Here is a 25,455-nt window from a genome sequence, read left to right on the forward strand (position 1 = left end):
AAAAAATGTCTTTTGGAACAGCTATAGTACAATCCCTTATTCCTTTGGCAATTTCCTTCTTCGTAAGTGATGGTTAGCCGTTTCCATCCGTTGGTGTGAAAAATAAAAATCTTGGGTATTGTGATCATTTTGATTACATATAATTCGCATTTCATTTTTGATGTCCGATTCATTAATATTGATTCTTCATCAGTTTCCAGTATACGAACGTCGTAAAATAGTAATTCAATTGTTCACCGCCGGTTAATGGGACATTGTGTGCTGGAATCAATGGTTTCCGATTTAGCGGGGCGACTGTACTTCAATTTCGTAGTGCGATGGAAAAAAAACCGCATACTTGATACATGTTAAATAGCAGGCTGTTCTCGAATAACAAATATAACAAACATATATACTTGCGACTCGTTTGGTCGCTATCGGCATTTCAGGCCTAGGCCACGCGTAAATAAGGCAAGACGAAAGTAAACTGGTTCGCGCAGCAAACAATTGCTAGGTCGTGCTGCATCAAAGAGTACACAAATTTCTCCCCACATAACGAGCACTTATAATATTGGTTCAGGTCATTCCAAAGCTGCATTAAGAGTTGCATCTTTCAAGCGGCTTTGGGTCATTCCGTCAGGTTCCATCAATTGCACGCACGTAACGATTTCGGGCACCTAACGCAAGAGCATTGATGCGTAAATTAGAATAAATCATTTGTAATTCAAACACGCGATAGAGAATGTCTATTCTTTCCCCAATCACAAAATACGCAACATATCACGGTTTTTTTTTAAATAAGTACTTACCGTTAATCTATACATCACCGAGATGAATAAAATGGCGATTCGGTACCTTACACGCTCAGCTAGACTAGGCATGGACGATCTGCTCAAGAGCCGTCTAGAAGAGCGGCTCTTTTTGAAGAGCGACGGTTCTTACACTTCCATCACGCAACTACCAAGAATACGGCAGGCTTTCGCAATTAACCAGCTTTAACACATATTGTCCGTGCATATTGGTAGCACATATTGGTTAGTGGTTACGAACGAACCGTGATGAACCAAGAGCGACGGAAATTAAAGTGAACCGTTTCCCGTTAAAACGCCTCCTGTAATTGGTCAGAAATGAATCGCGAGCCACTCCGCCCACGTTGCCTGCTCTTATTATTGACTACTAACGAACCGTGACGACCCGTTTCCTGTTAAAAGGCTCGGAAATGAACGGTGAGCCACTTCGCTCGCCACTGATCTTCAGAACTTATTACAACTGGTCTCTTCCCAAGTCCCACCTTCCCTTCTAAGAATGCGCATTGACCACCTTTTCTTTTTTCCCCTCTTCTGCAAGATTTTTTTGTAAAAGGTTTTTACAACACCCCTTTTTCGCTTGTTTCTTTTTTATTTTTTCCCCCCCCTCGGATTGGGTGACCCTAAAGTGACCATACGTCCCATATTTCCCGGGACAGTCCCGGTATGTTCTGTTTTTTTGGCTGTCCCGACTTTTTGGCAAAAGTGTCCCGGTTTTTCCCGTATTTTGCAGAGAAGCTTACTCGAATTTTTATTCCTTATTGAAGTCAAAGATTAAAATTATTTTTCAACTCATAAATTATATTATGATAATTACAGCTATAAATGAGAATGTTAATCTGCCACATTTGTCTTAGTGAACGTTTTTATTCGTGGAATTCATTTTAATAATTAGAAGTAATGCAATATTTCCCGCCATTGTGATTTTTTCGGTATTTCAACAATATTTGGCAACTTTGTTCGGTTTTGGCGTCATTTTTGACAATAATTGGCGATGTCCCGTATTTGGAATCCCAATTTCCCGTATTTCTCTCGAGGAAATATGGTCACCCTAATTGCACCTCTTTAGCCCCGTTTACATGTGCAATAAAATACCCAATAAATATTCTTCTTCTTTCCTGTCAATTTTCTCCTCTATTTTTTCTCAAGATCAGGGTATGACCCTAGTAGCCGAGTGCCCTGTATAATTATTATTGTATTGTATTGTAAACAATGAATTAATTGCATTTCTTATAAACCTTATTAAAATCAGTTCAGTGACAATACAACGCTCATAATCGTATTTTCGCTTCGAAAAGTGTACCAATGCGCTCATCTTTACTTGATGCATTTCACAGGGGACTGAAGGGTACGTTATCAGTGTTTTTGTTTTTTTTTTGCGCTTTCTGACGTCTTTCTTGCGGAAAAAGTCGCCAAAAATCGATTATACTATGGCGGTTAGAAAATAAAAAAAGACGATAAAAAACAAACAAAAGAACATTCCTAGATTGGATAAGGAATCAAGATTAAAAACAATAGCGAAAATTTCGTTTTAACCCTTAACTAGCGGATTCCGCGTCTTGGTGCCATTTTGACCTTAGAAAATATTAATGCATTTTAAAAATCAACAAAAGAAATTTTCATAAAAGCAATGAGTTTTTACATGACTTCATTCATCTATCACTAAATATTTTTCCAAATTTCTTCATTTCCCAAAAATGGTCTTACAAATACAATACAATACAAATACAACGCCACAACAGGCAAATTGCCCAACCAGGTGGCTGACTTAAGACATCATGGATCACGGAGTCATTTTTTGGAGGCCCTACCTACTACTACACCACACCACACCCCCCCCCCACACCTACACCCCCCCCCCACACCTACACCCCCCCCCCCCCCACCGCGGAACCCCCCAACGAATCGGTTGGCTTAATAAGACATTCGAAAGAAAAAGGGGGATACATGACTTGTGAGAAAAATTTTAAATTATATAATAAATTTTTTTGAATGCAATTTTCGTGATTACAAAATGAACAATTATAATTGAAATATACTCAGAAAATAAAATTTATAAATTAAAATGTTTGCTATTTTATCACAAGCACCAAAATTAGCCTTTTTCTAAGTTGGAAACAGTGCTTGCAAACAACACCATGGCATGTTGATCTTACATAAAATGCACTAGTAACACTATTCTCATGCTCACCTCGTATAGCTGATGTTTCAAAATTAATTTGAAACCGATATCGAGGAAACTAGTGCCCTTTTGATACGTCATTTTGATCTGAACACCCCAGCCGTCAGACAAAAAAAGATTTACACAAGTGGTGTGGTGGGGTGATTTTGTCCCCACGGAAACTTTGATCAATAGAGGAAAGAAAAAGTAGAATAACATCATAAATTTGTCAAATATGTTTAAACAACGAGCTTGAAAGGTACTGAAAGTAAGATGGTCCTTTCTCAAGGGGTGGCAAGATGAACGTATGGGGTCAAAATGACCCCACCATACTAGTTAAGAGTTAACAGAAATTTTTCTAATCCGCCAAATAAGTTTACATAGGAACAGTGTAAAAATCTAGAATTCTTTTTTCATGAAATTTCATTATAACGAAGTGATTTTTTGAGTATCTTGGAATTTGTTTCAACAGGATTCAACTGTATAACATTCCAATTGCCACCTGTTTGCAAGAACTTTTTTTCCTATTGTGAGCTGATAAATGCTCTCCTCCAAACAAAATAATAATTACAAAAAAAAAAGGAAGAGAAAAAACTAGTTAGTTCTGTTATTTATGTTATGTGTAATGACCCCATTCTTCCTCAAAAGGAAAATAAAAAAAAATTTCACTTTGAAATCTCTCATTGACATGAGTGTTTGTGTGTGTCATACATGTTTACATGCTTTGACCAATCACCGTTTAAATTCCCTTTTATTCGGGACAGCTAGCTAATTTTGGCCCTTTCAATGTTTTCTTTGTGTCTGTGACTCTGTTCTGAGGGTAGTGAAAGACGACCTTACTCGCCTTGCTTCAGACGTAATAATAAAACTGATCGGACAGTGGGGACAATTCATTATAAGCTAGGGGAGATGGATGGTTATTTGTGGTTTTACTCCAACTCATTATGTCATCCATATAATAGCACTGTCAAAACATCAAGATATATTTCAATTTCAAGATTTGTGCAGACTGTCATCATCCCCAAGACAGAATATGCTGAAGTCTGCATCATACGTTGTAGAATAGTCTGTGAAAGAATTTCAAGAAATAGTGTAAACAGCACTATACTGTTTTTACAGCAGAACATTTCCAGTCAATGCAGGACTCATTGGAGAACAATGCAAAACATTCTGCTGTGTGGGGGGTCATCATCCTACTCTAGGGTCATTCCGTGTCAAGTCAACACAGTGATTTTACTCCCCATCTCAGATTTTGATGAAACTTGGCACAGAGGTAGCCTACATGTAGATAAAGAAAACTACCCAATTTCATTAAAATATGTCAACCCATTTTGAAAATATGGCGATGTGAAGTTGTCAAAATTCACTAAAAAACACCCCACGGCCATAATTTCAAATTGCTGTAGCAACTCTCCTAATTAAGCTAAAATGATGGGACAGGTGTCATTTTGCAGCATTTTTTATGGGCTTTCCTATGATATACAACATAATATGGGCTTGAGATAAAATGTTTTTTTTAAATTAAAATTTAAATTTAAATTTTGAATTTATCAAAAAGCGCATCTTCAAAATTTTTCAAAAAATTATATTCAACACTTCACATTGTTGTTAAATAATTCCCTAAGTATGAAAGTGGGACTGTCATGGGTTTACTACTTTATAAAATTTCAAAAATACATATTTCACTAAAAAAATTGACATTTTTGTAAAATTTATAGATTTAAGTGGAAATATACATAACTTACCCATAAATAAATCTTGTCTTTATTCTTAATATATCTATGTACACATTGAAATTTACTCTTAACACATACATTCAAATGTCACTTGCCAAACCTGATACAAACAGTATATTTTTTAAGATTTACACTGTCTTTTTGAACGCTTCATTTGTTTTTACAGTATCATCCCCAGGAATTTGATATATTCTTCCTGTTGGTGTTACTGGGTTTACTTTACAAAGAACATCATTTACAGATACCCATAGAATATCAGGTTTTGTAGGATATGTATAAGACAGTAATGGGCCAGCTGGGTGAAGGAAAGTAGCTTTAACTTCATCAAGACCTTCGTCTTTTGTTAAAACATAAGCTAGCCACCATTTCCTGTCGTAGATGGCAGTAACATATCCATGAATATCTCTTAAAGCCAGTTTTTCCAGAGATTTTATGACTGCTTCAACAGTAGATTCTGTTGTACCTGAAAAAGTTTTTACTAATATTTTTGATGTACTTGATGCTATCGGTATAAAGGCATGTAACCTCTGTGTTCCTTTGATGGTAACAGATTGACTAAAGCGTTGTTCTAGAAATCTTTCAGTTTCAATGTACTCTTCTTGTGTTGAAAATTCAAAGTGTACAGATGTTATGTTTTTAACTACCTGATAAAAAAGTTGCTGTGGAGCAAGAATTTGGTTCTCATATGGCCTCTGCAGACTTGCTTTTGTTGCTAATCTCTTAACAGTGCCACCGACACCATCGCAAGGTCCTTTTCCATGTGCAGAGACAAAAAAATGCCATTCTGTATCGATGCCAAAATCTTCTTTGTGGAAACATAAGTTTATAAAATTCTTTTTATTCTTGTACTGGGCTGCACTGCCATCCGAAAAGTAATATATCTTCTGTACAGTTTGAAATTTGGTTTTTAAAAATTGAATTAGCTTTTTTTGAAAACAGTAAACTGCTATAGTGTTATGCTCTAGACAATTAGAAATTATGACATAGCTCATATGCTCTGTTTTCTTCTCTCCTTTGTAATACATTACAAAGGGGTGCACTGTTGCATGATCACTTGACCAATGATAACTCAGGGCCTCATCTTGGATCACAAAAGTGTAATTCTCGGAGAAGTCACATGTAACAACATATTCACCCTCATTCAAGTTTTCCTTGACTTCATTTACAAAAGAGCTTTGCTGCGTAGCTAGAAAATCATGGAGTATCAGTGTGGTCAATTTCTCAGAAAATAATTCGATAAACTCCAATGAGGTCTTCTGTATGGTTTCTAAGTTACATCTGCCTACTGAAACCCATTGTCGAAAAGTGATATTCTCAACCATATTATTATCAAATGAATTTTGTAGTGTACTTTTTATTGGGTCACTTCCTGGGCAAGAACTACAGTTTCCCATAATGCAATGAATTGATGCTGGGTTGCACAGCATTTTTGCCAAACAGTGTTTATAAGAGGCCAATTCTCCATTGGTTAACATACCGAGCTTAGCATTTTCTATCATAAGTTTGACATTTTGATGTGTAGTGCAAACACATACTGAGTGTGTTCCACTATGTCCTGCTAAAATGCAGTGTTTTGGGCGCTGAAATAATATTTTTTTTTTCACTAATACCAACACCTCACAAAATATTAACATTTAAAAAAGAAACTTATTACCATCACATTTAATCACCAACAATATTCACATCCAACTGCCAATGAATCAGTATGAAGACTGATCAGTCTGCCTATGCCCACAGGCAGTTGGAACCAGTTGGACTGGTTTAAAGTAGTTTAAACCAGTTAAACCATAAAATAATCACCCATCATAGTCACTAGTTGCATTTTAAACACATTAAAAATAAATTTATGAAAAAAGTGAAAATTTATTTATGGGCAAGTTATGTATATTTCTGTTTAAATCTATAAATTTTACAAAAATGTCAATTTTTTTAGTAAAATATATATTTTTGAAATTTTATAAAGTTGTGAACCCATGACAGTCCCACTTTCATACTTAGGGAATTAGTTAATAACAATGTGAAATGTTGAATATAATTTTTTGAAAAATTTTGAAGATGCGCTTTTTGATAAATTCAAAATTTAAATTTTAATTTAAATTTAAAAAAACATTTCATCTCAAACCCATATTGTGTTGCATATCATAGGAAAGCCCATAAAAAATGCTGCAAAATGACACCTGTCCCATCATTTTAGCTTAATTAGGAGAGTTGCTACAGCAATTTGAAATTATGGCCATGGGGTGTTTTTTAGTGAATTTTGACAACTTCACATCGCCATATTTTGAAAATGGGTTGACATATTTTAATGAAATTGGGTAGTTTTCTTTATCTATATGTAGGCTACCTCTGTGCCAAGTTTCATCAAAATCTGAGATGGTGAGTTAAAATTTTTATAAAAATTGTGTTGATTTCACATGGAATGACCCTCTACTTACCGCCGTCTAAAATTCTTAAGGAAAGAAAATTTTTACGAATGGACTCTAACATCAAATGAGCTTCACAATTGGATGAGCCACATATTATGTACTTCTTCTGCTATTGTATACCCACCCTGAGTTGGCCTCTGGCTAGGTCATAAAACATTAAGATGGGCAATTCCATTTATCTTCTTTCGGTAAAAAGGAGCAGGTTGATATTTTCCATTGGCGTCTTTTGCGTTATTTTAGTGAGTTTTTTCCCTTATTCCCCATTTCCACTCCTTGGAAAATTAACCCTCCCATCACATGTCAAGGTCAGACGGATGTATGGGCATACAATAATTATGAAAGTTCTATTTCACAAACATCTACTATATCATTGAAACTTGTTTCTCTTCTCTGTTGACAACTTATCAGGGAAGTCAAATAACATTTTTCATAACTATTGAAACGAGCAAATGTAAAAATATAATTTTATAGGTAAGATATTTTAAGGTTTAAAAAAAAATGTTTTATCTTGTTTTCATTTAAGATGAATTGCTACCGCAAGGAGTCCCCCATCGAGGGTTTAGCGCACCAACCTCTCGACGAGTATAAAAAAACAAGCCTACTGTTCGGAATTGGCAATAAATTGTAGGTCTCGGTCTGATTAGTCCTCGTGTGCAGAAAATGACCATGGTGTGACAAAAATTATCAAATGATCATTTAAGATGAGTTTCCATCACACATGGCGAAAAGAAATGCATATTCATGGATAAACTCTGTAAATGATTTTCATGAAAGAGTTTTACAAAAGTAAGTTTTTCAGTTCATTGAATACAAATGAGCAAGTGCAGTATACCGTTTTTTGAGTCCGAAATACTATAGGTACTATATACTACCTACGTATACTATACCTACGTATTTCTGCGACAATTTGAATTTTTCGTTATTTTCATGATTAATAATATCTACATCTACTTTTCAACTCAAGATTGATTAGATTGGAAAGATAAATGTTAGTTAATGATTGCCTGATATAAACAGATAAATATGGTTATTTGGATGTAGCAGGTTATTTTTGGAACCTGATAACAAAAAAAAATCGCTTTAAAAATATGTTTTTTGAGTGCTAACTCATTCAATAAAGTCAAATGCTGCAGTAAAGCCTATTATAATTACTATATAGCGAACTTCTAAAGGTGACATCACTTTCAGATGATAACCAATGGCAAAAAAGGACATAGCAACCCAGAAGCCGAAGGAATAATAATATCTGGCAGAAAAAAAACACTGATGGAAGAAAACGGCGCCCATCATCAACAGGCTCTGCCAAAAAAGGTGCCAAGGAAATAAGGGATTATACTATAGCTGTTTCCATGGGTTATTGATAGGAATGTGGCATATACAGTCGAGGCCACATATAACAAAATCACACGACAATATGAAAAACATTTTCTATATTATCTGACATTTGTTATAATTGATGCACCTTAAATACTCTAGTTCAGTGGTTCCTAAAGTGTGGGTCACGTCAATGAGCTAGGAGGTCGCAAGAGATTCTACAAAACGTCCACTCATTAACCGCATTGTAGCGATACTATTGTATAGCAACCAATAGTCCAGCAGATGGCGTTAGTCGTCCATGATTGTCGCTGTGAATGCTGCGAGTGTATACTTATATATGTATATGTGTACTACGAACAGAGAGAGTCGAGACTTCGGAATGTCCGGATGTGTTCATACTTGACTGCGATGTAAATAGTAAAGTTTAACTAATAGTAATTTTAATAGTAATAAATTTATATAATAAAGTATTTTAAATCAACATGTACAATATAGTGAATCCTTACACTATAGCATTTTTGTTTATAAAAATGTCAAAACCAAAAAAATGCCTTTAACCGTTTAAAGGCCAATGTTCCATAAATGGAACATAGTTTTTATTTACAGAAATATAAGATAAAAATTGATTCCAACATTTCCGGTTTTTTATCACATATAGAGAAGAGCTCAAAGTATTTTTTTTTAATAAATTTGGAAACTTCGGGTTAATATAAACTTTTTTGATAGAAATTTGACATTTTTTGGGAATTTTTTCCCCATTTCGATTAAAATTTGCCAAAATTTCAATTTTGAAGTAAATTGAAAATTATTTTGTGTTTCTACCACTTGATATATCAGTCAAAATAAATCAATAATTTTTTTCTACTGTTACACATAAACAAGCTACGCACGTTCAAATATGGATGTTCCATTTGTGGAACATTGGCCTTTCAAGAGAGCATGATTCTAGAGATATCTAATATGCAGTGCGTTGCTTCGATTTTCCGGTTCGAACCCCAGGGTATTGTCATCATTCGACATGTGTATAGGGGCAAATTCTGGGTAATATGACACAGAGGAATGTGCTTTCTGGGGGGAATTGTTTATATTTATATTGGGCAGGGTTGGTGAAAAAACGGTTTTTTTTTAAAGAACCCCCCCCCCCCAGTTTGTTTGGTTTAAACCAGATTTTTTGGTTTTAACTGGTTTTTGGTTTAAGTAACATTAACATTAAAAACAATAAAATTTCTGAAAAATCATTTAAACTCATAATAATTAAAATAAAATGTTTATTAATGCAATTAACACAATTCCCATATCAATTAATCTAGAAATATTTCTTACATTTTAATAAAAATCAACTTTTGCAATTTAATTAAAAACACAGAATTAGAGATTAGTAATATAGGTGAATACGGGGGGGGGGGGATATCTACATTTTGTGAAAAATTGTTGTTAATGGTTAATTTCAAGTATAGAATGATTTTGAAATCAGATGATTCTCTCTCTCTTAATCACCCTGTATATAAAAATCAAGGACCATACACCTTGCTACATCTCTATCTTGCATAAGGGACAAGTGCATCAACAACCAAAATAAATATTTGTATAATGTAAAAAATATTTTTATTAATGTTAAAATTCAATATCGCCTTAATTAAAACCAAAACAAGCATTTAGAAAAATGCTTTCGGGACAGCACACTTACTGGCAAAAAATAGGAATGTCCCAGTTTTCCAGGTCAGCTTATGTAGGGGTCACCAATAAATTTTTTTGATCGAAAGGAGGGTCACTCTTCAAAAAATTTGGGAAGCACTGCTCTAGAGTTTAAATGAAAGAACTCTACTTGAAGTAGTCTACATTCCTCAATTGTATGAGCCTGTCTCCCATTTGAAAAAAGTCTCTTCTCAGAGAGCAGGCAGATCTTCAACATGACACTTGACATAACGTGAAAATTCACACAAGCATTTACCATCTTCACTTCAAAATATGGAAGCCTGATGGCAGCACCAGCAAGAACACAAAACAAGCACAACTTTGGCAACGTAAATAAATTATGGCCACCAGGGTTGAGCATTTTTCTGGCAAAAAGGTATTTTTGCCGGGATAGTGTCAAAAACTGGTAAAACCCAGGGCAAAAATGGTTTTATGGAAAAAAATATTTGACTCAATGTGTATTATATGCAACTGAGACTTGAAATCATTACACCAATCAACTTTATACACTTATATTGTTAAGTAATCTGGTAGAAAATACATTTATAAATAAATAAATAGAGATTAGTCGATGTGCTCATCATAGTGCCCCCATGCTATGGCGATCATTCCATTACAATGACCTGTAGGAAGAATCGGTTATGTGTCCTAGGGATGGAGGGCAGTGAGGAAGCAAAATTTGGAAATGCACCATTGTTTGTTCCTGTTTTAGGCACACAAACTTAAAATTATGCATTAGTAGAAAGAATTTGAAACACATTTTTTAATTTAAAAAAATTAGATTTATTTTGTTTTCAGTTGATGTTATTTTTCAAATTAAATTTGTTACTTTTCAATTGATCAATTTATTTTAATTTTTGAATTTAAAAAAATGTAAATTCTATTTAACATTTTGTGTACTTATACAAATGCAAACACCAAAAACAACTGAAAAATGGTCTTAAAAGGTGGTTAGGAAAAAAATTTAGATTAAAATTATAAAAAATGATTGGAGAATAAAAAGAAAAATATATATTCTCTCTCTCTAAAATTATTCTAAGATATGAAAGTACAGAAAAATCTTCATGCTACCATTTAATCACATTTAATGCACGTATCACATGTACATTACTACTACTCAATCGTACATGTACTTCCAATACTCTTATAGAATTTCTAACAAATTGGTGCATGCCAGAAAGTTCTTTCTTATATTATGCGTGACCATAATGTATCTATGATGTCATAGTTATGCTTGGTTTGTGTTCAAGAAGTTTTGCCATCTTTCTTCCATATTAGAAGTAAAGCTGGCTAAGAGAAAGATGCCTGAAGTTTCGTGTTATGCAAATACCACAGTGAAAGCCTGCCTGCTCTCTGCGGGGAATATTGTCAAATGTCATATCTGTAGCATTCATACTTCGAAATTGGAAAAACGAAAAAAACACTCGCTCCAGTCAACCACCACTCTGCTGCCAATAGGGTTCAAACTGGGATCATCACGAACTAAGTCCATCATGATGCTCACATGATCGTACAGTGGCTATCACATATGGGTCATTCTCAGATAATGGTAAATTTTATGTCCTTGGCTACATAATGTAAATTTTAAGAAAAGTGTAGAAAAACGCTATTATGTATATGTGAATTTTTACCGCAGAACATTTTCAGTCAGCTGAGGGCTCGTTGCAGAACATCACAAAACATTCTGCTTTGGGGGTACACAGTAACTTTTTATTCAGATCTCCACTAGATGGCACTTTTATATTGATGCTCTTAGATTGTACAGTTCCACATGTTCTTACAAGCAGTGATGTCTTTTTTTGCTTAACTATGTAAGTACTACTTCATTTTGTTCCTCTTGTTCCAAAATTTTAGTCAGTGTAATTATTATGTGTCATTACCAAGTATATTATTACTGAAACACATATTAATAACTTTAACTTTGCTGAATGAATTATAAAAAGGGTTGGAGACTGGTTTCAAAATAAGTATACCATAAGCTTCCAGTTATCATAGTTTGGCCCTGAAAAGGCTTAACTTTAAAAATGTCATTACCAAGGCAAGTTGAAGACTTGGTAATGATGTTTAGGGATGTGGTAATGACAATTTTAAACATTTTAAAAATTCATTACTATTCCTTAGCTAAGGTTGCCATCCTTTTATTATATGGAGTAATTTGAGGTATTATAGAGATTTTGGTCTGATTTCTTATTCTTAAAAAAAACCAACCTTATTTAAGAATGGGGGGAAAAAATCTCCATTTTTTATTCCTGCAAACAGTTTATTCAATTATTTATTATTTATAAAAATAGAGACTGAAGATTTACAAGATCCTTGTATCAATATTTAACTCATTTTTCTGTAACAGACATGAATAAAAGAGACAGTGAAATCTGTCATATCTGCACACCGATAATCTGCAATGTTCTATAATCCACAATGCATTTTCAATACAAACAAACATACTTTAATGTGATTTATAAATTTAAACATAGTTTTTTTTAATGTAGATTTAAAAAATATTTTTTAATATTGGTTTAGAGATAAAATGAACTTTTGCTTGGCTAATTCGGAGGGGAAAAAATCATATAAAAAAGTTTATTCTTCGGACAGTTTGCAATAGCAGAAATTTTAAGTTCTCTCTGTGTGTGTTAGATTTAATTTTTATCCACTTCTGTTTTCAAAGTTGATGTTTCTTTTAAAATATTGATACATTTGTATGTATTTTGTTATTTTTTATAAACCAATTTTTAGTTCATTAAATAGAATCATTGTGATTTCGAATTTGAGGATAAAAGAAAAGAGATCATTAGGATTATTTTGATTTAATAGTAATTATGTAAGAAAATTTTTGATCAATTTTATTCTCAATTTTAAAAATGGGTAAACAAACCCAAGATGAAACCCACAAATTTATATAGGCAAAACCCTGGGTCTCAAGGGGTGCGGATTAGACAGACTCCACTGTATCTAGGGTTTTTGCCTCTTTCTAATTTGTATTTAAATATTAGAGGCAATTTTTTTTCCTTTTTAGATAGAATGTTTATCATAGTGTCTGTCATTTTAACAAAATCCTGTGATAAATTAATTGCTGAATTTATTAAAATAAAAGATAACTTTCATTTTCATTTTGAATGCATTTTAAAAGCATAATATAATTAATAAAGCATAAGCATAATATAATATATAAAAAAATTTCATTCAAATGCATAAATTAAAAATTGTACAATCCTGAACATTTCATTTCTCTTGCAGGAGAGATTGTTGAGATCATTAACAAAGACATTAAAATGAACTTCATGGTTCGTGCTGGGAAGCAAAGTATAAATCACTTCAAATGGCCAGTTAAAAAAGATTGCTTTGGGATTTCTGAAGCAAATATAATTTTCAAAGATATCAGCCCCCTACCTGATATCATCTAGACATTTTGCTTTTTCTGAAAGTTCTAAAATTGACAAGAGCGTACAAAAATAAGTTTTTTTTTGAAGAAATGTATCATTTTATACATTATTTATTAATGTGCAATTTTAATTTTTTTTGTAATAAATTACAACAACTAATAAAGCTGTTTATAAAATATATGTGTAATTATTAGGCATCTCATTGCCATGGTTCTGGCTATCATTACCATGGTCACAAATGTCATTACCATGTCCAAGTAGAAAATTAATAAATTAATTGCAGCTGTAGTTAAGGCAGACGATTTCTGCTGGTAATTTTTTTAATGATTGCAGTCACGGACAATTGCATTGACATAAAAAAATCAGGAATTAAAACAATAAAATTTAAATTTTTTTTAAAGCCAAAATTTACAATTATCTGAGAATGACACATACTGGATGCAGACGTACAAGCAGAAGGTACAATGAATCCAAAAAAGTTTGAGAACCACTGCTTCAAACGAATTGGTGTGTGCCGGAAATTGTTGTATGTGTCCATAATGTGTTTAAGTATGTCCGAGTTGTATTTGAAATGCCACTACTCATCTTCCAAATCAAAGTGAAAGTGGCAGATATATAGCATTGTGCATGGTATATGTATATTTATTTCTAGTGAAATAACTTCATGGGGTGTGTTTTATAACAAATCAGAGAAGAAGGAAAATATATAGAGTAATGAATGGTGCAGACTAGCACAGGGATTCTCAAACTTTTTCCATCCGCAGCGTTCGCTTACCCTAATCAACGCTTATCCGTGGCTACACAGAGCAGTTTAACAAAGATTCTTTTTTATAAACCTTCAGGTTGCTCCGCAATGCCCCCAACAAAGATTGGCGACATACTGTATGAGAACCTCTGGACCAAGTTCTTGGTTTTTTCTCCTCGTTGTTTGACCAGAGGGCCTTCGCGTAAGTGCTGGCAAACCGCACAACGGGAAAGTCCATATTAGTAAGCATCGTAAGCCCTTGAATAAGTGCTAATTTAAAAACACTAGATAATCTTCTAAGAGCCGACTCAAAATTTCACTGCCACTTTTTATTTTTCCTGAAATAGTATACGTATGTATCTTTAGTTACTTTTAAATTTTCTACATAATACGTGGACATTTTTCCAGGCTCGGTCCAGGTGCCTCACTTAGGTGTAAAAGGGACTTCATGAAGATGCGAGAAAGATTCAGTTGAATTTTCGAGAGTAAACTGTTAGGCAGACATTTTTAAACAGGTAGGGCCTCACAAAAATCGCTTTGATGCTCGCAAGATGGCCCTGCGTAGGCCACCAACATGTTATTTGATCATTTTTGTTGCACCACTGTCATTTTCTGCACACAGGCTAATTGGACCGGGACCTACAATTTATTGCAGATTCCAAACAGCAGGCTTGGTATTATATTCATCGAGAGGTTGGTTCGCTAACCCCTCGACGGGGAACTCCCTGCGGTAGCAATGTTTTCTGCGGCCATGTCGCTGTTTCTGCTGTACCCTTGTGTCAGGAAAGTTTTCTGACATAGGTATTCTGTTAATAGACCGACAAACTCAGAGGGTTGTTAGTAGACATCAAGAGAAACAAAAATTGCAATTGAACATGGTGTCACAAACCACGTTGAGAGGCTGAAAATTGCAAAAAACGTATACAGGTTTCGACATCATGCTGGAAAGACAAAAAGTACTAAAATAACTACAAAAAGATGTATTTGATTAATTATTACAAGAGTTGTTGGAAGTGGCAGCGGCTGACGCTATTGCACAGTCTACAATGACGTAACAATGATTCCCGGACGTGCTTGAAGATACCAGGTATGCTTTTGATGTCTACGCAGTGACGACAATTCACACTATGAGATCCTCTGATGTCGCCTAAATGAGTGATTTAAGGTGACCCCATATGAAAAAGTCACATGGATTGAGGTCCGGCAAATGTGGAGGCCAAGCAACGAATCTGACGTGTCCAATCCACCTCCTTGGGTATATAACATCGAGATGATTATGCACCTCGCGGGAAAAAGGTGCAGGGGCACCATCATGCATGAACCACATGCCTTGCTGCACTGGCTCGAGAGCTAAAGTGATCAAGTAGAGCCAAACGTGTCCTTTAGTAAAAATTAGAGTGAAAAATTAAAAAGACAGTTGTGATTGACGATGGAAAATTAGAAAGACAGTTGTGATTGCTGGTGGAAGTCTTTGTTTTAAGTAAACATAAGTGACCACGGGAACTAAAACTTGATCACTTTGTAGGGAGACCTACCCCCCACCTCCTCGTGGTTCGGGCCAGGAGACCCTTGAATCTGCTAACGGGGGAGGTAGCTCACAGTCACCCAATGAAACTGAAGATGGAAGAAACAAAGGAGAGAAGTGCAGGAACTACGCAAAGGCAGCAGATGCTGCCAGTTAGGAAAGTAAAGAAATTTGAGGAAGAGCTTGTGGCCATGGGTCATCTTTCGAAAACTACGAAGAAAGATTTGTTCAATAAGCTTAAGGAGATAATGGAAGAATTTAAGAAGGTAGCAAAGGCCTTTGAGGAACAAGAAAAAGAAATTGAATCACTAAGAAAAGTGAGGAAACATCTGATGCAACAGATGAGGGAACAGAAAGACCAAAGTGGTAGATCTAGTAGTGGAGCCTATGTAACAGTGCAAGAGGAAAATCGGAACAGAATGGGAGAACAAACAGACAAACTTACAGGGGAATGAGACAGGAAATTGCAGACCACAAGACAATTGTCTCGTGTCTGATGGAAGAGAAGCAGGAACTTCTCAAGAGGGCAGAAAGTATCCAAGTAGCATTAGAAGAAACAAGAAGAAATTAGGTTAGAATTTGAAGGCAAAATATATATGACCTAAATAAGCAGATGGATCAAATGATAAATAAGGCAGAAATTACTCAAAGGACCCTAGAAGAATTCCAGCTAGAAAGGTTAGAAATGGAAGTGGGTTACTTTTGTAAAGAAGATTTCTATCAGCTGAACAGGGATCACGAGAAGGAACTTGAGAAGATCCAGGAGACCCATGTGGAAAAAATTGACGCCATAAAGAAACAATTCATTTCAAATTTGCCACAGACAGAGGTCAGGGCATTGTTGGAAACGGAAATGAAGGAAAATACTAGACTCAAAAGGGAATTAGAGAAGTGCAAATGAGAACTAGTTAGAAAATCCTCACGAGTTGAGACAGCTGAGGAAGATATGGACCTATATCTCCAGGAAATAATAATTATGAGGGAAATGATGGAACGATTAGAAGAAAGCTTAAAGAAATCAGTACAGGAGGAGTTCGAGCACATGTTGAAGGAGGGAGCTGGACATACTTAAGATGGTGTACTTCCAGGAAGTAGAAAGAAGAGTTAAAATGGAATTGAGCCTATAATGGACATAGGTGGAAAAGGGCAGGAGCTACTGGCAAAATTAGAGAAGACTTCAGACAAAACGTTCGCCATACTTCTAAGAAGTTTAGGAGAAATACTTAAAATAGTTAAGGAAGGACAGTCCGAATCAAAAAGGTAGAGTAGCCCAAAGCCCTTCAATGAGATTATTAAAGAACAAGAACAGGTTAAGAAACAAGAATATGACCAAAGAGAAAAACACAGAACTTTGAAGAATAAGGGAAGAGACATCATTTTGATAAAGCCAGCGACAAATGAGGGAGACACACTTGGGAACTTAAAAGCGAAATTAGATCCTACTAAGATTAATGTTAGTATTAAAGATCATTGGAAGACACGTAGGGGGACAATAATTGTAGAGACTTCGAGTGGTGAAGACTCCGAGTGCTTGCTAGAAGAACTTAGGAAAAAAGAGTATAAGGATACTTATGTGTGTGTAGTTGAAAGAATGTTAGGACAAGATTCTAAAATACTTATCCAATACTTATCTAAGTGGATAAAGAGACATTGAACTTATAGAGGCTATTAGGAAGAATTTATAATCTGACGACTCAGATAGGATGAAAGTTATTACACGTTACTCTGTTGGAAAAGCATTTAACTGGGTGGTACAAGGGGACCCTCAAACTTTCGAAACATTAATTAGGAAAAAGGCAATCAATTGTGGCTGGAGCCGCTTTAGAATAAGCGAGTACCTCAGACCACTACAGTGTTTTTGCTGTTGGGTCTTTGGTCACACAGCAAAGAGATGCAAGCAGGAAAGCACTTGTAAGCGATGTGGAGAGACTGGACACAAAATTGTGGAGTGTAAGAATCAAGCTAGATGTAGGAATTGTGCTCACGTGAATCAAGCTCGAAGTACAAAGTGGAGTGTGTACAAGTGGTGATTGCAGAGTGCTTCAAAAAGAAATAGTAAGACTAAAGGCGAACACAAACTACCGGTATTAACCAGGTAGAAGAAAATTAGCACGAACTGCCGTAGCTAATAATATAAAGTCACTTAATGACAAAAGAGTAAAAGCCCACGTTTGGGATAAATTTGTAAATAAGTTGTTTCTCTCCTCTCGACCTGAGCCGGGTTCTATCCAGTGTTTCGAACATCAGAATCAAGCGTATGTCCCTAGGGGCGGGTCATGGAATCAAGTGCATGCCTTGCTGCATTGCAGCCGGCACACTTTGCAACAATACCGGGAGGTTGTGTTGCAATACGATGTACATTGCTCCATTCGGGCAGCAAGTACGCAATAGCGCTAATTTATGTTGTCCACAGCATGTGATCCTATCCCAGTGCATGTGTTTCACGATGCTGCTTATGTAAATATGGTGAGCGAACCCATGAACACATTGAGCGATCAACTGACATCCACCTTTCCTCTCCTCTGGACTCAGAGCCTGCATGTGTTTTTCGTGATTTTCACCCTCTCAACATGGTTTGCGACACCATGCTCCATTGCAATTTTTGTTCCTTTTGATGCCTACTAACAACCCTCTGAGTTTGTTGATCCATTAACAGAACAATCTGTATAGTGCATTTATATTATTTTATTTCAGAAATATTCAACGAATTCTCAAAGTGTGCATCACGCTGGTGGCTCATCGCAAATTTTTTTTGAAGGGCATCACAAAGTATTGGTGTATTGATGCACTGTCATTCAGTTCTTTGAAGGTTTTTTTTACATTAGGAAAGTAGTTCTCAAACTGTGCACCGCTGCGCTCTTCCAACCTTTTTCAAGTGGGGCCACATAGCAGTGACGCTGATAAAGGTTTTTCAAAAATATTTTCCGTTAAAAAAAAGCTCTAGGGAGCCGGCAGAGCTTGTGGATAAGCATTCAATAAGGAAAAGGGGCGCCTTGGGTAGAAAAAGTTTTAGAATACCTGCTAGGCTATTCTGGGCAGCCGCGAATAAACGATAACAATGTCGGGGGCCACAGATGCCAAAGTTTAAGAAACATTGGATTAATCAGACATGGTATGAGTTAACAAGCACACATCATACCTTTTTCCAGTGAATAGTTTCTCAGATTCAGTTTATTACTGTATATGCATAATGATGAGAGAAACAGTGATTCAAATAAAAGAGAAACTACACCATGAAAAAATGATGATTCTGAGAAAGTCCAAATTCAACAGAAAATTGTGCATTATCAACGTATAATATAGTACAATATATTATATCGTACAAATCAGGGTTGTCAAATTTGCTCCCCGGGTAGATACCCATTTTCCCCTCCGGGCTGTGTTTTTTTGGGGAAAATGGGTTTTTTTAGGGAATATTGTTTGTTTTCGAAGAAAATGTGTTACTTTCAGATTAGAATTTTAGTTTGAGCTTAGTTTATGTATTCCAAAAATTGCTGCATAGTGCAGTGTTTAGAATATGTAGAATATGTATATTTTGAAATATTTTTTAATGATTTTTTAGGAACAAAAATGTGATAATAAATAATTTCTTGGAATCACAAACACCCTTTTTATAATTCTTCTCTTTTTTATGTAAGCATTTAGGTACGAGATCCACGTATTAAAATATTTTACAAGAAATCACAAACAGAAAATTGTAACACATATTGTTCGACATATTGAACACAACAATACAACACTATGCACCCACTTTTCCTATTTATTACTCGTGCGCATCTGACACTTGTTGATGACACAACAAGATGGCGCAGTGTCAAATCTTTGTAGCACAAACTGCATTGGTGCACCATCTGTTTTCTGAAATCCGCATTTCATACTTGTACACCTGGTAACATCTTGCCCCAATAGGTTCAAGTAATGACATTATAACCATATAACAACAAGCTGTTGTTATCCTCAGACAATTTTTTTTGCTTTCTCCATGACTCCAGCATTGTCATCACAATTATATTTTATCTTTGCTTTTTAAATAGATGATTGCAAAATATTTTTGTGATAGTGTGTATTTTTGGTACAAGTTCCTGCTTCCAATGAATCCAGAAAATAAGCTTTTCCCTTACTCTGAATACAAGTTGCAATTATTATTTTCACTGAAATACACATGAAGGACAGCTTTGTTTTTTTATGTTTCTAATGCATATTTGGTAAACTCTATATTGGTGTTGGATTCTATTCTCATCCAGCAATTTAGAAATTTCATTCATAGATACCATCTTGTCATGACAATTCAAATATTTACCATACGTACAGGATTTAGACTCTCTGCTACACGTAATATCAAGTGTGGTTTCAGGATAGATGTTGTTTGGATTAATCTCAGTTTATATAGTGCAATCAATTTATATTTCAAATTATTTATGAAAATGATGTAATAGAGTGGACATCAGACAGAGAAAAATCTGGTACTAAAGACATAATGGAGTGAAATGCGATAGGTGATCCAGAGACTCCTCTATAATCTTTGAAAAGTGTCCACCCCATTTGCTAAAAGTTGTTAGCAAATTCTAAAAAAAAAGACCCCACACGCCCCCCACCTCGTAGTTTGAATTTTGGTCTGGTAAAATGTTTAAAATCTGGTCAGAGTGGACAATAGTCTTGCTCAGCTGTGTAGTATATCATCAGGATGATTTTTCTTTTACTTCAAATTTTTTTGTTGAAATTGAATGGTAATTTGATGGTATAAATCTCACGTTTATGTCTCACATTAGTGATTCAGAGTATATCCAATGATACTTGGGGAGTGGGGGGGGGGGAGATAGAGCCAGGAAACAGAAAGAATATAGGGAAATAATTGTTCTATCCCATAAAATACAGAATGTATTGCCATATAACGACTTTTATTCCAGGGTTGTCAAATTTGCTCCCCGGGTAGATACCCATTTCCCCCCCCCCTCCCACCGGGCTGGGTTTTTTAGCCTAAAAAAACCCGGTTTTTTTTTTGGGGGAACATAGGTTTTTTTAGGCAATATTGTTTTCGAAGAACATGTGTTACTTTCAAGTTAAAATTTTAGTTTGAGCTTAGTTTATGTATTCCAAAAATTGCTGCATAGTGCAGTGTTTAGAATATGTATATTTTGAAATATTTTTTGATGATTTTTTTGGAACAAAAATGTGATAATTTCTTGGAATCTCAAACACCCTTTTTATAATTCTTCTACCTTTTTTATGTAAGCATTTAGGTATGAGATCCACATATTAAAATATTTTACAAGAAATCACAAACAGAAAATTGTAACCATGGACCTTCGTTTAAAAAATATACCTGATATATGTGATAAGCATACCTACAGAAATTTATTTATAATACACAATAATTTTTCACACACACAAATCTTTGTATAAATAAATTGAAGCATCTGTGAAGAAGCAAACCAATGTATGTAAACTGAATTTTCATTCAAAAAATATTTACATGTTTTTGCAATACTTTTTTATAAGTTTTATACAGGTACATAAGACTTTCATAACTGAAATATCAAGAGACAAAAATAACATTATCTTATAATGAAAAGAAAATAACTGTGGGATTCTTAAATTGAACATTGGCAACGAATATCTTCAATTGAAACAGAACAAAAAGTATAGTTTTCTTATGTGAAAATAACATCTAAGCAGAAAATAAGCCTTAGCTTAATTTTTCAAGATGCTGGTAATATAAGCCCGACCCAGAAAATTTGCCTGTTAAAATCGTCAGCCAGATGAAGGCATTCTGTAGGTCTGTTGCTATACATGACAGGTTGACATTTATGTTTAATGATAATTCAAGTTATTCTATGGTTTTAAGTTTCCAAAAATGGCTAATTTGGACAAGTGGAAAACATCTCCAGAGTAATGAATCCTCAGAATGACTTATCTCCTCCTCTTAGCCAGATCATTTTTTAATTATCACTGCTCCTTTAAAAATATTTCAGAATTTAATTTAATGAAGTAGGGATATTCTTTAACAGTGAGGAATTTAAGAAAAAGAGAAGCATGAGAGAGAGAGAGAGACTTTAGCTCCTGAAAGTTTGGGTTCAATTATAAAAAAAAACCTGTGGTTCTGGTTACATAGCTGAAAGGTTTTATTTTTGACTTATCAGGACACTTTTGGTTACATTTTCTGCGGGGTCTGAAAAATTTGGAGAAAAAAAAAATTCAGGCACCATTCTGATTTCTCAGAATTTTCATTATCTCCAAATTCATTTATTTTACCACAAACAATTTTCTTGCTGCCGTTCTGCATACAACTCAAGGTTCAGATATAATTACACAGAAGTGGGTGTGTTTGTGTGTGAACAATTATTCCCTTACTTATAATCATGGTCAATTTTATTGATCAAATACATAGTTTAACATTCACCAAAAATGTATACTTAGACATAATATAAGATGTACACATAAAGGATATGCATTAGGGTGGGTCGAAAAAAAAATATTTTATTTGCAGATCGCTATAGTATGGAAAAGTAGCCTCCTTTAATAAAACGAAAAATGACGCAAAAAAAATTAAAATCGATTGACATCTTCCGGTCGTGCATCGTACTTGAAGTTTATGAAAATTGACAAAATTGAACATTTTTTTTAAAAATTTTTAATATTACTTAAAATTTGATGATCGATGTGCAAAAGTTTCTTATGCTTGTTTTATGGTTCAATAAAGTAAAATAAATTAAAACATCATTGATATTGCAATGTTTATCGGTCGCACAATGTGTTCGAAAAACTGGGATTGACCAAATTTTTGCAAGTTTCATTGTACAGCTCTTTGCATGCTTTGTCAGAACAAAATGACCCAGAATTTACCATGAAGAGGTGGCTGCACATTGAGTTTCACCTACACTCTATCCGATCAACCATCCAAAGTAGGAGAGTGTATGTACTTTACATTATACACTTATAGTTACCAAAATTGACTAGGATTTACTGGTTTACAGTTTCTTCTATTGTTTCTTTTCCAAGTGTTCACATTTAAAGTCTAACTTTTGCACAATGAAACTTGCAAAAATTTAGTCAATTCCAGTTTTTCGAACACATTGCGCAATCGCTAAACATTGAAATATCAATGGTGTTTTAATTTATTTTACTTTATTGAACCATAAAATAAGCATAACAAACTTTTGCATGTCAATCGTAAAATTTTAAGTAATATTAAAAAATTAAGAGAAATGTTCAATTTTGTCAATTTTCATAATCTTCAAGTACTATGCGCGACCGGAAGATATCAACTGATTTTAAAATTTTTTATGTTGTTTTTCTTCTTATTAAAAGAGGCAACTTTTCCGCACTATAGCAATTTGAAAATGAAACTTAATTTTTTTCCAACCCACCCTGTTGTACATACATGTTTAAGGCCGGGATTACACTGTAAAAGTTTCAAAAAAGTCCTTTTATAAAACTTGAAAAATGCAGCCAATAAGGTCACAGGTTGCATTTTCTAGAATGTAGCCAATGACCTTATTGGTTAGATTTTTCAAGTTGTATAAAAGAGATTTTATCAAACTTTTATAGTGTAATACCGGCCTAAGTTACATATTTTGAAGTTGTGGAAAAAGAAAATTCAATTTTCCTCCCATTTTGCCCAAAAATCCCGCCTGGGCTGTAAGTGAACAATTATTCTCTTATTTTATTATTCCCAATTTTATTAATCAAATACATAGTTTAACATGCACTAAAAATATATATTTAGGCATAATGTGTAAGATGTACACATGTTTAAATTAGATATTTTGTGGTTGTGGAAAAAGAAAATTCAATTTTTCCCATTTTGCCCAAAAAAACCCAGGTTTTTTTAGAAAAACCTGCCCGGGCTGGGTTTTTACAACCTGGCTACAAATAAAGAAGACTAATTTATTCTCTTATTTTCTGCATTTCAGAGCACTACTGACCCAAGATTATAGGTTATTTCACCCATCTTTAAGAAAAGGTCTTCCAGAACCCCCTTTTGTGTTTTATCTTGGGTTTTTTTTTGGGGGGCTCAAAAACTCAGCACAGTTTTCCACCTTGCTATACATAAGGTGGTATTTCTAGGAACTCAAGCTCTACTTAAGGCACCCGAAGAAAAGGTGATACTTCTTGGAGCTTGAATCCTAGCCTTCATAAACTAACTTCCCTACCTTCCATATAATCGTAGCCTCCCCTCCTTCATAGGTGCAGTGGTCTCTCCACAATAGGTTCCCATGCTTAATTTCTTTAGAAGTCACCTTAGTCAAAGGAGGGTGGCTCTTCAGAACAAAATGAAGAACGCCAGAACAAACTGAAACTTCGTGAACGCCATATCCTCAGACTTCAGAAAACTATGAAAGGTATTTCTAGGAGCTCTACCGAGAATGACCAATATGGGAGGGGCAAGAAGTTTCAGCAAGAAGTAGACAAGATTCTGTCCTTTAATAAAGGTAGGAACAGAGGCTGATCTGTACCTGCTTCCAGATAAAGAGCTTGAGAGCAATTTTCAAAAATAGTAATGAAACCTGCACACTTTCTTTTTTCTTCTCTTAATCCAATAACTGTGAAACTGCATGAGGCGCATAGGAGTCATTCAAGTATTATGTCGTCATTGATGGGGAGAGGGGTTTCCGATTTGCTGACTTTTGATGACCGGGGAGGGGGGCGGGGGTTTGAAAATATGAGTTAGGATTCACAGAGGCAGAGCTGATGACGAAATTTTGCTGACGTGGGGGGGGGGTCAAAAATGGCTAAAAATTTGCTTATATAATACTTGAACGGCGTCATACATAAATGGAGATTTTATTTTTTATTTTTCTCACATCATTTAAGTCAATAAAGGTAGAAAATGAAAAAAATAAATTTTTATTTAAAGATCTAAAGTCATTTAGGAGATTAGGTGCCAATGTAGGCAAAATTTTAATTGGGGAGCAATCACTCCCCCGACTATGCCACTGATGGAGGGTCATTATTACAATATACTTCATTATATGTCTTTTGCATCAATTCTTTTCTTAATGTGTGTGTGATGCTGGACATAAATTAATGCGGAAAGTATTGATTTCTTTCATGCTTGGCAAAAACCTATTTTTTGTCAGGACGTTTTTCACTCTAGTTTTTCCCAGCTATGGCAAAAACTTACCAACCGTAAAAATGATTGATTATTAAACCAAAATTTGAGTTCAAAACTATGTTATTTGTACCACCATGGATGTGGCCTCAAGAAACTTATTTAGAACCGCATGGTGATAACAATTATTTAATTTACTCATCTGACTCCATGAATTGTCACTACTCAGGATCTTGATAATCAAATAATTAATTTATTAAAAACATAACTTCAGAACTGGTTAACATGTTAAAACTTATATAACGTAAAACGGATAACGGGGATACATAATGTAAAAAGTTAAATACTGAAGAAGAGCGAATCGTCAACCGCATTTTATACAACACTAGCGGTGACATCACATCGACATACCACAAGGTGCGATGACATTACAATATAAAACGTAACGTAAAACATTCACAGCGACACCTACAATACTCCCCCACGAGTCCGGAGGACGTACATGAAAAATTATATAATTTCAGTACAAATCTAACTTTACAGCCGGACCTCGTAATGGAGGGCTTAGGTTCAGTAACAGAATCTGAAATTTTAGGATCAAATTCATTATTGAAAATATGAGCAGGTTTTAAC

General features: G+C 34.7%; 2 protein-coding genes and 1 pseudogene across 12 annotated transcripts in view; 1 reads left to right on the forward strand and 2 right to left on the reverse strand.

Moving 5' to 3' along the window:
* Positions 1-925, reverse strand: part of LOC149064551 (protein-L-isoaspartate O-methyltransferase domain-containing protein 1-like) — a 220,838-nt gene extending 219,913 nt beyond the window's left edge. Inside the window, exon 1 of the mRNA XM_089254636.1 lies at positions 789-925. The gene's annotated coding sequence lies outside the window, so the exon portion shown is untranslated. The remainder of the gene's footprint in view (positions 1-788) is intronic.
* LOC149064555 (ELAV-like protein 1-B pseudogene) overlaps positions 1-929 on the reverse strand; it is a 48,183-nt pseudogene extending 47,254 nt beyond the window's left edge. For 2 of the 3 annotated variants that reach the window (XR_016195700.1, XR_016195699.1), the window contains exon 1: positions 789-929. The product of XR_016195700.1 is annotated as an ELAV-like protein 1-B pseudogene, transcript variant X2 (transcript). The remainder of the gene's footprint in view (positions 1-788) is intronic. The other variant, XR_016195701.1, reaches the window with a different exon arrangement.
* Positions 930-1,862: 933 nt separating this feature from the next.
* Positions 1,863-25,455, forward strand: part of mRpL46 (mitochondrial ribosomal protein L46) — a 101,022-nt gene continuing 77,429 nt past the window's right edge. For 2 of the 8 annotated variants that reach the window (XM_089254681.1, XM_089254687.1), the window contains exon 1: positions 1,918-2,133. In XM_089254681.1, the coding sequence (XP_089110807.1) occupies positions 2,091-2,133 (43 nt within the window). In that variant the 5' untranslated portion in view covers positions 1,918-2,090. Of the gene's footprint in view, positions 2,134-7,631; positions 7,895-11,398; positions 11,670-25,455 lie in introns of all 8 variants that reach the window. The other 6 variants (XM_089254684.1, XM_089254682.1, XM_089254686.1 and 3 more) reach the window with 6 other exon arrangements.

This window comes from Pholcus phalangioides, unplaced genomic scaffold (assembly GCF_987345545.1).
Source record: "Pholcus phalangioides strain wild (caught in Gottingen) unplaced genomic scaffold, Ppha-v1.0 ptg000042l_1, whole genome shotgun sequence".
NCBI classification, from domain to species: Eukaryota; Metazoa; Arthropoda; class Arachnida; order Araneae; family Pholcidae; genus Pholcus; species Pholcus phalangioides.